Genomic DNA, 14,580 nt, shown 5'->3' with positions numbered 1-14,580 from the left:
GAGATCCCACTTAAGAAACAAGCCAACACACAGCTAACAGACTGGACATAAGACGGATAAATTGGAGAGAAGAGGAGAGATGGAGAGACAGGGTTAGGGTAAGAAGATGGATTACAAAGACTATACTTTCGGTCGGGTGCGGTGGCTTATGTCTGTAATCCCAGCACTTTGGAAGGCTGAGGCAGGTGGATCACTTGAGCCCAGGAGTTTCAGACCAGTCTGGTCAACATGGCTAAACCCCGACTCTAAAAAAATGCAAGTTGAGGCGGGAGGATCACCTGAGCCCAAGCGAGGAGGTTAAGGCTGCAGTGAGACGTGATAGCGCCACCGCACTGCAGCCTGGGTGACAGAGTGAGACCCTATCTCAAAAAAAAAAAAAAAAAAAAAAAGAAAAGAAAAAAAGAAAAGCATAAAAAGACTATACTTTCAGGGATCATTTCCATAGTTCGTTACCAGAGAAGTTTCTCTGAGCGTGTGGAGCACTGAAATATCTAAGACTTGAAAAAACAAAACAAAACAAAACAAAACAAAAAAAGAAAATTGATTACACACTTGAAACCAGCTCTATCACTGAACATTTAAAGTAGGCCTCTGTCTCCCTCTGCTTATTTTCTAACGTCTTTTCAACCCTACGTAATCAGGCTTCCACTCACACTCTAGTGAATCAGTTTGGTAATGGTTACCAGTAACCACTTAATTGTGAAATCCAATGGACTTTTCAGACATCTCACCTATGTGACATTTATCATGAGCATCCTCCAGCAGAGTGGTACGTTTATTACAAATGATGGACCTACATTTTTTTTTAAGACAGGGTCTCTCCATCCCCCAGGCTGGAGTGCAGTGGCGTGATCAGGGTTCACTACAGCCTCGATCTCCCTGGCTCAAGCAATCCTCCTGCCTCAGCCTTCCAAGTAGCTGAGACTACAGGCACAAGCCACCATGCCCAGCTAATTTTTTTATTTTTATTTTTTTTGAGATCGAGTCTCTCCCTGTCGCCCAGGCTGGAGTGCAGTGGCTCGATCTCAGCTCACTGCAACCTCCGCTTCCCAGGCTCAGGTGATTCTCCTGCCTCAGCCTCCTGAGCAGCTGGAATTGCAGGCGCTCACCGCCACGCCCAGCTAATTTTTATTTTTTTAGTAGAGACAGGGTTTCACCACGTTGGCCAGGCTGGTCTCAAACTCCTGGCCTCAAGTGATCCCCTCACCTCGGCCTCCCAAAGTGCTGGGATTACAGATGTGAGCCACCGCACTGCACCAGGCCCTGGCTGAATTTTGTATTTTTTGTAGAGACAGGGTTTCATCATGTTGCCCAGGCTGGTCAGGCGTGATTGCAGGCGTGAGCCACCTTGCCTGGCCTGATGAACCTACACTGACACATCATTATCATTCAAATAACATAGTTTACATTAGCCTTCACTTTTGGTGCTGGACATTCTATGGGTTTGGACCAATGTCTAATGGTCCAACATGTATCTACCATTATAGTATCATATATAGTTTCACTGCCCTGAAAATCCTCTATGTTCCACCCATTCATCCATCCCTTGCTCTTCACCTTTGGCAATCCCTGCTCTTTTTGCTGTCTCTGTAGTTTTATCTGTTCCAGAATGTCATAACTTGGAATCATACAGCATGTAGCCTTTCTGGATTGGCCTCATTCACTTCATAATATGCATTTAAATTTTTGCCATGTCTTCATGGCTTGATAGCTCATTTCTTGTTAGTGCTGAAGAACACTAACTGGATGTACCACAGTTTATTGATCCATTCACCTACTGAATGTTGCTTCTCAGTTTTGATAATTTTGAATAAAGCTGCTATAAACATCCATGTACAGCTTTTTGTGTGAACATATTTTCAACTCCTTTGGGTAAATACTAAGGAATATGATTGTTAGATCCCACGGTGATATGTTTAGTTTTGTGGAGAACTGTCAAATGGTCTTCCAAAGTGGCTGTACCATTTTGCATTCCCACCAGCAATAAATGAGAAGTCATGTTGCTCCACATTCTGCTAGCATTTGGTGGTGTCAGTGTTCTGAATTATAGCTATTTTCATTAGGTGTAGAGGTATCTTGTTTTAATTTGCATTTTCCTGATGACATATAATATAGAGCACCTTTTTCAGATCCTTATTTTCCATACAATATATCTTTTTTGGCGAGATGTTTGTTAAAGTCTTTGGTTCACTTTTTAATTTTTTTTGAGACAGGGTCTGGCCCTGTCACCCAGGCTGTAGAGGACCACAGCCTCAAACTCCGAGGCTCAAGTGATCCTTCCACCTCACTCTCCCAAGTAGCTGGGACTACAGGTACACATTACCACACCCAGCTAATTAAAACAATTTTTTTTTAAGTTCTTTGTATATATTAGGTAACAGTCGCTTATCGGATATATCTTTTGCAATTTCCCCCCTAGTCTGTGGCTTGTATTTTATTCTCTCAACAGTTTCTTTTGCAGAGCAGATTTTTTGTTGTTGTTTTGAGACAGTCTTGCTGTATCCCCCAGGCTGGAGTGCAGTGGTGGGATCTTGGCTCACTGCAATCTCCATCTTCCAGGCTCAAGTGATCCTCCCAGCCTCCAGAGTAGTTGGGACTCCAGAGTAGTTGGGATTACAAGTGCACACCGCCACATCCAGCTAACTTTTGTATTATTATTATTTTTTTTTGATAAGGAGTCTCGCTCTGTCACCAGGCTGGAGTGCAGTGGCACGATCCTGGCTCACTGCAACCTCTGCATCCTGGGTTCAAGGAGTTCTCCTGCCTCAGCCTCCCCAGTAGCTGGGATTACAGGTGCGCGCCACCACGCCCAGCTAATTTTTTTGTATTTTTAGTAGAGACGGGGTTTCACCATGTTGGCCAGGATGGTCTCAATCTCCTGAGCTCGTGATCCACCCGCCTTGGACTTCCAAAGTGCTGGGATTACAGACATGAGCCACTGTGCCTGGCCGGTTTATTCAGTTTTTGACTTGTTAGGATGAAGTGCCAACCTCCAAGATTCTCACATGCCAGACTGGAAACCAATGTCCCCTTTAAGCTTTTAAAAATTATTTTTATTTGAAACTATTTTCAAACAGATAATTAAACCCGCGTACACATCTCATCATCTAGATTTAAAAACTTGTGGCTGGGTGTGGTGGCTCACACCTGTAATCCCAGCACTTTGGGAAGCTGAGGCAGGCGGATCACCTGAGGTCAGGAGTTCAAGACTAGCCTGAGCAACACGGCAAAACCCTGTCTCTACTAAAAAGACAAAAATTAGCCGGGCGTGGTGGCACGTGCCTGTAATCCAACTACTCGGGAGGCTGAGGCAGGAGAATCGCTTGAACCCAGGAGGCAGAGGTTGCAGTGAGCCAAGATCGCGCCATTGCACTCCAGCCTGGGCGACAAGATTGAAACTCCATCTCAACAACAACAAAACAAAAACAAACAAACAAAAATTACCTGCCTGAATACACCAGGACCAGTTGCAGAGCTGGCTATGGTACACCTATAATTTCCTTCAAGGTGGGCAAAAAGGCTTTTTTTTGAGACAGAGTCTTACTCTGTCACCCAGGCTAGAGTGCCGTGGCATGATCTCGGCTCACAGCAACGTCTGTCTCCCGGGTTCAAGCAATTCTCATGCCTCAGTGTATCAAGAGTAGCTGGGATTGAGACACATGCCACCATGCCCGGCTAATTTTTTAGAGACAGGGTTTCACCGTGTTGGCCAGGCTGGTCTCAAACTCCTGATCTCAAGTGATCCACCCATCTTGGATTCCCATAGTGTTGGGATTACAGGCGTGAGCCACCTTGACCGTCCGGGGATGGGAAAAGGCTTGATAGACATGCAAATTCCACAACCTTCAAGACGTATTTATGGGTTTATTACTTCTGGACACAACTGGTTTGCTTGGATCCATGGAAAAATGACAAATTGATAATGAAGAAAAAAATTTTTAGGAGGTAATAAATTAGTCATGACAAACAATGCTTTTATTCGTCTACAGTACGTGGGAGACCTTATTGGTGAGGACTGGAAACATTAAGTCTTGAATGATATCATATGCTTAGCACAATAGTGGTGACTTGGAGACTCTCCAGGTGGGAAAGAGAATGATGAATAGGGTTAAGGACACAAGAATCAAGATAGAAAAAAAGGGGCGGATATAATGTTTAGCCCTGTCCCTAACAGTCACGTTCAAAATTGGCTGTAAGTTTAATTTAATTAAAACCACCCTATACTACAGATTAACTACTGGATTTAAGAGGATTGGTTTTGAAGGATAGGCACGGTAGTGCATGCCTCTAATTCCAGCACTTTGGGAGGCTGAGGCAGGTGGATCGCTTGAGCCCTAGAGTTCAAGACCAGCCTGGGCAACGAAACAAAAGCGTGTCTCCACAAAACAAACAAACGAAAAAAAAAAACCCAGGGCTGGTGACAGTGTGCACTTGTGGTCCCAGCTACTCAGGAGGCTGAGGTGGGAGGATCACCTGAGCCCAGCCTGGGTGATGAGTGAGACCCTGTCTCAACCAAAAAAAAAAAAAAAAAATGGATTGGGTTTGGTTCAGTATTATTTTTGTCCCCCCATTTTGGAAAGGAGACTTTTTTTGAGACGGAGTCTCATTTGGTTGCCCAGGCTGGAGTGCAGTGGCGCAACCTCGTCTCACTGCAAGATGTCTCCCGGTTTCAATCAATTCTCCTGCCTCAGCCTTACGAGTAGCTGGGATTACAAGGGTGTGCCAACATGCCCGGCTAATTGTTGTATTTTTAGTAGAGATGGGGTTTCATTATGTTGGCCAGGCTAGTCTTGAACTCCTGACCTCAGGTGATCTGCCCTACCTAGCCTCCCAAAGTGCTGGGATTACAGGTGTGAGCCACCCCACCTGGCCGAGTCTTCCCATTTTGCCATGGTTAGGACTATAAAAAATCTTCCAGGAGCTATAATATAATCATAATCATCTAAAAACTGTACTCATAGGCCAGGCACAGTGGCTCATGCCTGCAGTCCCAACACTTTGGGAGGCTGAGGTGAGAGGATTGCTTGAGCCCAAGAGTTCAAGACTAGCTTGGGCAACAAGAGTGTGTCTCTACATAAAAATAAAAAAACAGGCCTGGTGGCAGTGTACACTTGTGATCCCAGCTACTCAGGAGGCTAAGACAGGAGGATTGCCTGAGTCCAGGAGGTAGAGGCTGCAGTGAGCTGTGGTGGCACCACTGCATTCCAGCCTGGGTGACAGAATGACACCCTGTATCAATACCACAATGCACACTTCAGTTCCCAGTAGTTTGGCACTTACCTACTTCTGCAGCCTTATCTTAGAAGATGGAACAATATTCCCCATGCTGTAGCTGTGGGGCTTATAATTCTTCCATAAAGTGATCTAGGTTGTTCCCTCACATCCAAGGGCACCCTCTACCTGCTCATATAATTGACTCCTACTCTTTCAGATGTATGTCCTCAGTTTCTCCAAGCATTCCTTCTTGCACCGTCCTCTACTCCAATCTCATAGACTGTCAGACTGCATCTGTCATATTTACTCTTGTTCTAAACTTGGCAATTATTTATGACTTTTTCATGCTAAGCACCATAAGGGCAGGAATCCTATCTATTTTTGCTGCCTAACACCGTCTGCAACATAGCATACAATAAATACTAATTCAAGGAACACTCCACCATGATTAGCTCCAATGCTGTCAATACCCTCAGTTTTGACAAGATGATAGTTATTTTAGGCATAATTTAGAATGCAAAATAGCAGAATTAGAAGTTAATCAAAGACCTGCAGAACAGCTGCCTAAAAAATGCATTTTAAAAGATAAACTAGGGCCAGGTGCAGTGGCTCAACCTGTAATACCAGCAGCTCGGAAGCCAAGGCAGTAGGATTGCTTGAGCCCAGGAGTTTGAGACCACCCTGGGCAACAGAGTGAGACAGTTTCTACAAACAACAACAACAACAAATAAGTGAATAAATAAATAAATAAATAAATAAATAAATATCAGCTGGTGTGGTGATGCACACCTGTAGTCCCAGCTACTTGAGAGGCTGAGGTGGGAGAATTACTTGAATCCAGGAGGTCGAGGCTGCAATGAGTCATGACCATGTCACTGTACTCCAGCCTGTGCAACAGAGCAACACTGTCTCAAAATAAGTAAAAAACTAAAACAAAAAAATTTAAAACTAGCTGGGCATGGTGGCATGTGCCCCAGCTACTGGGGAGGATGGAGTGGGAGGACTGCTTGAACCCAGGAGTTTGAGGGAATAGTGAGCCATGACTGTGCCACTGCAATCCAGCCTGGGTGACAGAGTGAGACCTTCTCTTAAACAAAAAGTTAAGAAACTGGGGGTGCTTATTTGGAAACAATATTTAAAAAAGTGAAAACATTCCAATTCCTTAAAATTCTTGTACAAACTAAAGACACTATGGTTTTAAGAAAATTCATAATTCTTTACTAGTAACTGTTAAGAACTTTTCATTTAAAAACTTCCAGGTATATCAGAGTATGATGGTGAATGAACAACAACAAAAAAGAAAATAAAAAACTTTCAGGTATATAATTAAAACTTGAAGGCATAATATTTAGATTAATATTTTCTAACAAGAAGTGTAGTTAAATATAAGGTATCTGTAATAAAACTCTTTGCAAAATCACTCATTTTAAATACAACACGAGAGCCTACCTATCTGAGTTTACCAATTTGGTTTTGGGTCCACTATAAAGAATACTGTGCTCTTTATATAAAATTTAAGTTATGCACTCCTCATATCTTAGCCAAATAAACATACTAAAACACCGACATAAGCCCCTAAGGCTTTGTTAGAACTTAACCCCCATAAACCTGTCATTACCAGCACCACTTTGCTCACTGACATTAGCCATCTTCGTTAAGATAAATTGTTAATTTGCAAATTAAAGGCTTAGCTAAAGAGCTAAGTAATTATTAAAGTGAATGCTCATATTAAATCTGTTACCTTAAGGTGTATCTACATACATATCCAAATTACATAACTTGGCAGAATAGTAAATATTTCTGAGAATATAATTTGAAATTAGGCCAAATTTATTGACTTAAGAGTTCTACCACTGGCCAGGCATAGTGGCTCACGCCTGTAATCCCAGCACTTTGGGAGGCCGAGGTGGGCGAATCACTTGAGGGCAGGAGTTCGAGACCAGCCTGGACAACATGGCAAAACCCCATCTCTACTAAAAAGACAAACACTAGCCGGGTGTGGTGGCGTGTGCCTGTAATCCCAGGTACTTGGGAGGCTGAGGCAAGAGAATCGCTTGAACCTGGGAGGCGGAGGTTGCAGCGAGCTGAGATCCCACCTCCAGACTGGGAGAGAGTGACTCTATCTCAAAAAAACTCACCAAAAAGTTCTACCATTAAAAAAAATTCACTTAAAACAACTCAAGAATAAACTGTGGCATAATAGCCATGAAACACCACTCCATTTTTTTTGAGACAGAGTCACTGTCGCCCAGGTTGGAGTGCAGTGGCACGATCTCTGCCCACTACAACCTCCGCCTCCTGGTGATTCCCATGCCTGAGACTCCAGAGTAGCTGGGATTACAGATGTGAGCCACCACGCCGGGCTAATTTTTGTATTTTTAGTAGAGACGGGATTTCATCATGTTGGTCAGGCTGGTCTCAAACTCCTGACCTCAGTTGACCTGCCTGTCTCAGCTTCCCAAAGTGCTGGGATTAGAGGCGTGAGCCACCGCGCCCGGCCACTCCATTATTTTTAAGGTGTCACAATAATTTACAGATACCTGTTAAAAACCCAGAGATTGACTCAGCTTTTCCATTCTTGCTTTAAAATGAAACATTTTTTAAAAAATCAAAACTCGGGCAGGGGGGCTGAGGTTGCACTGAGCCGAGATCGTGCCATAGCACTCTAGCCTGGGCAACAAGAGCAACTCGGTCTCAAACAAACAAACAAACCACAAAACCAACCAACAAAAAAAACCCTCATTTAAATTCCCTAGTTAATTTCCCTCTGAAAAGCCCCAAATACTCTAGCTGGGCTTGATATGCACACTCAAATCAAGCCACATCTGTTCCATGAAGGTAGTCTTTAAGCTACACATTACCATGATTCCTGTCCCCCAACCACTATTTTTTTTTTTGGAGATGGGGTCTTGCTCTTTTGCCCAGGCTTCAGTGCACTGACACAATTGTAGCTCACAGCAGCCTTGAACTCCTGGGCTTGGGCAATCCTCCTGCCTCACCCTCTAGGTTGTTACATTGCCCAGGCTGGGCTTGAACTCATAGTCTCTAGTGATCCTTGCACCTCGGCCCCCTGAAGTGCACCCTGGGATTACAGGGCCACTGCAGTCTTTTCTCCCCTTTATTTATTTTGAGACGGAGTTTCATTAGTCACCCAGGATAGAGTGCAATGGTGCGATCTTGGCTCACTGCCATGTCCACCTCCAGGTTCAAGCGATTCTCCTGCCTCAGCTTCCCAAGTAGCTGGGATTACAGGTGCCCACCACCACGCCTGGCTAATTTTTGTATTTTTAGTAGAGATGGGGTTTCACCAAGTTGGCCAGGCTGGTCTTGAACTCCTGGCCCCAGGTGATCCGCCCGCCTCGGCCTCCCAGTGTTGGGATTACAGGCGTGAGCTACCGCGCCCAGCCATTTTTTACCCCTTAATAACTGCTTCTGATACTAAAATAATTAAAAGAAAACTCCAGGATCATAGAGCTGTATCTTGTCTCTCTGCCCGTGTTTTACGTGAAACACCATTACTTCCCACTGCCCTCATCATCCAAAAAACAGCTTAGACAATAATAATAATAGAATTAGCGAGGGCAACATATAATACTGAAAGGTAGACAGAAGTAGTCATTAGACATACACCACCTAGAGAAAAGGAAACCAGTCCTGCTTTTTAATAATTTTATTTTTTTTCTAATTTTGTTACTTTAATTTCCCATAGCACCTTGGCGATGTTGAAAACAAATACAAATACAAGGATGTACTCATTTTAACATTTTATGCATGAGCATGTGTCACACCAATTTTGGGGGTGACAGTTTTGACAACAGGAACAAATCTAAGCAATCGACAAAACAGAAGCCGGATAACTGGCTCTGACCCCCACCCCCAAACATTTAAGAGATGTCAAAGGACACCTTAATTAGGTTAAAAAAATCAAGTTGATATGGATATTTCAACAGTGTTCTGTGCTGCAAAACTGAAAATAAAACCATTTAATACACAGCCCATTAATATCTGAGTTACGCTTTTAGGAACTGTCAACTCGAAGATTCATAAAAAGTTGTCAGCTTTTAAAAATAAACTTTAAGTTATCTAATAATCAGGTGAATTTCAAAGGAGGATTTACTCACAACTTGAAAATAAATTCTCTTTCAACTTCTTAAAATATCCTTATTCAGCTAATGAAAAGTGAAACATATATGTATCTTTTTGGAAGCTCAGACTAGCATATGCCCAAAAGCCTAAAGTTAAATTAATGGCCACCAAAATTGTAAGGAAATATAAAAAATTAGGAAAAAATCCACCACATATTATAGTTAATAATTTATAAAAGCCCCTCAAAAGGAATACACTGTTCTCTTTTGAGTTTTATCTTTTCTGTAAAAACAAAATTGGTACTTTTAAAATATGGTTAATATATATATATTGCCAGCCTAAATACCAGAGAGTTAACCCCAGTGTTGTTCAACTGTGTCAAAGTAAAACCAGTGGACATTTAAGCCAAGAGACTAATTATTAAGGCCATAACTAAGAAAACTAGAGAAGTGTTCATTAACTTTTAAATACTATTTTATGTTCCAGCAACATTCTTTTTGTTCTTCTTTACCCTAGTGAAGATGCTAACATTCCATCATTAAGCCTTTCCAAATAAAACCTATTTAAAAAAAGAAAAAGGAATGTGAAATAATATTCAAGCTATCTTAATTTTAGGAAACAAAAATAAATCAGAATTCTGCACAGCATCTGATCATCTGCAAATTCAGCACATAAGACAACTACCACAACAAACCTTTATCATTGAAAGCTCTTATCTGCCTCAAAACGCAGCTGAAAAAAATTTAGATGGATCACTATTTTAAATGTCAATGTATTTGGCAAAATTAAAATTACTCAGAGACAGGCCCTAGGTATTATGAAAACCTTAATTATCAGGACAGCAAATGGAGACAGGTTTTGCAATGTCTCTATGTACCTTCTCTATGAAGTGCAAAGTGGTGAACTTGTGTGACTCTTGTTCTATTCATGCAGTAAGAACTATGGCAGAGTATCACTATACCAAACATTCAATATCATTTACACCTACTTTTAGCCTCCAACAGATCAAGGAAATGTCAAGTCATAAAGGTGAAGAGAAAAATTTGATTTTTTAAATTCCTCCATCTAAAGAACCAAATAAATAAACTACAATGAACATCCACCCTCATTAGTTACAAAGTAACGTTGGAAAAAAGCCAACAGCTTCACACAACTCATAGGCATTATTTAGATACAAACTTTAAATCTGCTGTAATAAAATAAATGCTAAATACATACTGTGAATATATATAAATATTACACACACATACACACACACACACACTCTCTCACTCTTCCCTATACATCCCATCAAATGGGAACTATTAGATGTAATGAGGCAAATTAAATTAAAAACATTATGTCTTAACAAGAAAATTTTTAAAGGTTATATCTACACATTAAATTTCTACTTTCAATAACATTTGAAGTAAAAGCAAAAATATTCTTGCTTTCTTCTAAAAGAAGGCTCTTTTCTTGTATTTCAATTACAACCTTTAAATTTTTAGACGTTGGTGGACTAACAGTAAGTCACACAAGCATACAAATAATACAGGCCTACATTTGTGACACATTGTTTAAAAAAAGTAATGTTTCATTTTAAGTGCAGTAATTAAGTTTATAATCCTTACCAAGTGATTTTTACAAAATGTTTATTCTCCGAAATCCAATGCATTCAAAGGATGTTAACACTTAAAACGTTTATCATTTCCACCAACTGCATTATTTTAGTAAACCAAAATAAGCACTTTTATCATAGATGTAGTCAATGATTAATATATTTTTTTGAAGGACCTAAACTTCCCCCAAATTTCAGCACAGGTAGTTTTATTGTTATGTTTCACCTAGTAGGCAATTTTTAAAAATAGTGTGTAGAAATGAATAGTTTCAAACTGAGTAAATATAGTATACCATGTCATAAAACAATCAAATCAAAAGCAACTGCCAAGCTAATAATAAGTCAAAGAAATAGTAATTCTGGCTTGTACAGATATGTGCAGTGTTTTCAAAGCTCTTAACAGTTAACCACTAACATGTATCTCCAAAGCTTAACTTAGAGTTGGAAGATGAATTTCACAGTAATGTAATTTTAACCACCATTTACATTCACTTTAATATATTACTAAGATGTTTACTCTATGTCACAATGGTGCTTTCCAGTGTTCACAATTTACAGTTTCAATTTGTACATATGTAATTTACTAACATATGGGACAGTTCTATTACAAACTATCCCTTAAAAGAAAAATAAAACCCACCTTACATAGAACTCTGAACATGGTATGACTTAAAACAGATTAACACAACACGGTTTTTAATATTTTAGCCATTTTCTAAATAACAGCATGTAAACTTGTCTATTTAGTATATGAGAGCTACGACTTTATTCACTGAAATATTATGCACTAATTTTCTTCAACCATCTTTCTCATCTTTACTAAAAAATCTCATGACTTGCTGGTACTGTTTCAGTGAATTCCAAACTGTATTTTTTTGGGTGTGGGGGGAGAAAAGGAGGGAAGGAAGGTAATACATTGTAAACAGAAATAAGTCCCCCCTCCCAAATTAAGCCTTTAAAAAAAAAATTTTTGCTTCTACATTATTTAACACTTAAGAGTCAGTTACTATGCTTAATCTTTAACACTAACAACAAATAAATTACTGTACGGTCAGTCTGCCCTACCATCTTGGGAGCTAAAATTCTAAATGTGTGAACAGAAGAGTTAATACTTCAATGTTCAATTCTGAAATTTAGAACAATTTATATGATTTGACTAGACTGGTCAAAGCAATTACAAACATACAATTGAGTAGGTAGTTGGTTATTTTGCTTTTTTGTGGGTGGGCAGTCAAAGAACAGAGAGTAACAAATGGAGTAAGAAAAAAAATTTTGTTTCTCATTTCGGGGGTATCAGCGGGGAATCACAGGGAAGTTTAAACCTCTGAAATCCATTTGACCTATGCACTGAGGTCCAAGATGAAATTTTCAATTTTTTGAATAACCCCCTTTCCTTGAGTATCAAACTGATTGGTAGTCACATCTCCAAGTACAATCAGAGTTTTACAACTTGTTAAATGAAATATTAATAAGGTCAAAAAGACAGACTAAATTTCAAACTAGAAAAAAAAATCTACTCAAGTATTACATTCAGTTTTCAAATCATTTACTAACATGACAACAGATTTGGCTTCAATCGCTCTTGTACACACTCACATCTACAACAGGCACCCCAGCCACTGATCTGCTTTGCAATACAAGGCCATATAGTCAGAGATGGCATTCTTCAAGCCAAACTTTAAATAGATTAAAAAAAGTAATTTCTAATTTTACAGAAATGCTTCTTCAAAAAATATTTTCTCTCATTCCCTCATCTCCTATACTGAAGGATATATAATGTTTCTTTTTTTCTTCCAAGCTAAATCTGAACCCTCAAAATTGATTCCTGGCAGCAAATCTCTGCAAATTAAAACCAAAAACAAAAATAGAAAAATTATACTTTTTATATATGTGTGTATATATATATATATTTATATTGATTGGAATCCTCCAGCATTTAAAAACCACATTAGAGATGAATTTTGGGATCCTATCACTCACAACTCCAAAATCCATAATGAAATGGACGTACTTTCTCTTGTTTCCTTCCTGGCTACCCGCTCCCCTCCAAAACAGTTCAATGCAGCCACAGTTCAAGTTTAACGGGAAGAGAGTGAAGTTTTTGAATAGTTTTGTTGTTTTTTACTTTGGTGATCTGGGTGGCACATATTGCTCTTTGCCATTACGTCGAGTCACTCCCTGAGGTATAGCCCTATGGCTAAACTGGCGTCTCTGTTCCCTGATTTTTCCTGCTGCTCCCCTGGGGATTGTATTGCCTCGGAAGCCAGAATAATCCTTACTAGCCCTTGCTTCTGGCTTCTCATGTGGTTTCTCAACGGAGTTCTCAGGAGCTCCATTGTCTTCATTTTTGGTGGGAGACACCACATTGGAGCGAAGTTCCCGTAGTGGCTGCACAAGAACTGAAGATGGCTCTTTAGGGGGCTTCTGGCACACTTCAGCATAACTTAACTTTCGGGGTTCCTTTGAAGTGATGATAAAAAAAAAAAAACATTTATGGTACACATTCTTTAAATTATAAAGTACAAAAATGGTTGTGTTAACCACAAGAAAACCACAGATTATCTTCCAGAAAAGGGCAACAAGCACTCTCATATATACTGCTTAGAGTACACTGGTACAATCTTTATTTATTATACAATAATTTCACTTGAGGAATTTAACTGAAGGATGTTCATGTCAGCGTTGTTTACAACGATGGGAATGACCTAAATGCCTAACAAAGGACAGATTAGATTAATAATGGTATAGCCATATGATGAAATAAAATGGTTCTTTCTGCTCCTGTTTCCTTGCTACAAAGAACCCCAAGAAAGATGACAAAAGAATCCCAGCAGAGCAGTTAGAAATCAATGGTATAAAAAGACTCATTAAAAGTCTTAATTACCTCAACTGAAAAAGGTGGAATAGAGGTATTGTGAGAACAAAATAAAGCATGTAAAGTCTTCAGCACTCGTCCTAATAATATATAGTAAGCATTCAAATGGTAGCTATTATTTTAGTATTATTACTATCATTAAATGAGAAGACAGTCTTCTAAATCTATTTTTAAAAGTGCTGTACTAAAATGCTAGGGATTATAGGTAAATTTTGTGTTTTGTTCTGCTTTTCTGTATTTTCCCAATTATATAACTATAAAACAATTCTGGAACTTGATAAGTGGGAGTGGCCTCTCGAAATGGCCACTTGTTAAGTATCACATATACAACCAAAAGAATATCAAGAGGCACAAGGCCTCTTTATGTTAGCCCCAAAATGATAAATTCATCCTAACGTGGGTAAGGAAGAAGCTTCACTTAACCATATGAACAGAAAAAAAGCAATCAAAAGAAACAGAATGGGCCGGGCGTGGTGGCTCACACATGTAATCCCAGCACTTTGGGAGGCCGAGGTGGGTGGATCACGAGGTCAGCAGATTGAGACCATCCTGGCTAACAAGGTGACACCCCGTCTCTACTAAAAATACAAAAAATTAGCCAGGCATACTGGTGGGCGCCTGTAGTCCCAGCTACTCGGGAGGCTGAGGCAGGAGAATGGCATGAACCCAGGAGGCAGAGCTTGCAATGACCCGAGATCGTGCCACTGCACTCCAGCCTGGGTGACAGAGTGAAGACTCAGTCTCCAAAACAAAACAAAAAACACCTAAAACTTTCCATCTCTTTGCAGTGACCTTAAAACTCCTTAAG

General features: G+C 40.0%; 1 protein-coding gene and 1 pseudogene across 15 annotated transcripts in view; one reads left to right on the top strand and one right to left on the bottom strand.

Annotated features, from left to right (window-relative positions):
• The first annotated feature begins 414 nt into the window (after positions 1-414).
• Positions 415-497, top strand: LOC129011124 (small nucleolar RNA U3; annotated as a pseudogene).
• Positions 498-8,869: 8,372 nt separating this feature from the next.
• Positions 8,870-14,580, bottom strand: part of LARP4 (La ribonucleoprotein 4) — a 79,560-nt gene continuing 73,849 nt past the window's right edge. For all 15 annotated transcript variants that reach the window (XM_054442791.2, XM_054442801.1, XM_054442795.2 and 12 more), the window contains one exon: positions 8,870-13,357. In XM_054442791.2, the coding sequence (XP_054298766.1) occupies positions 13,019-13,357 (339 nt within the window). In that variant the 3' untranslated portion in view covers positions 8,870-13,018. The remainder of the gene's footprint in view (positions 13,358-14,580) is intronic.

The sequence above is a fragment of the Pongo pygmaeus genome, chromosome 10 (genome assembly GCF_028885625.2).
Source record: "Pongo pygmaeus isolate AG05252 chromosome 10, NHGRI_mPonPyg2-v2.0_pri, whole genome shotgun sequence".
NCBI lineage: Eukaryota > Metazoa > Chordata > Mammalia > Primates > Hominidae > Pongo > Pongo pygmaeus.
The sequence above is the reverse complement of the archived record's forward strand: the minus strand, read 5'-3'. Positions and strand labels throughout refer to the sequence as shown.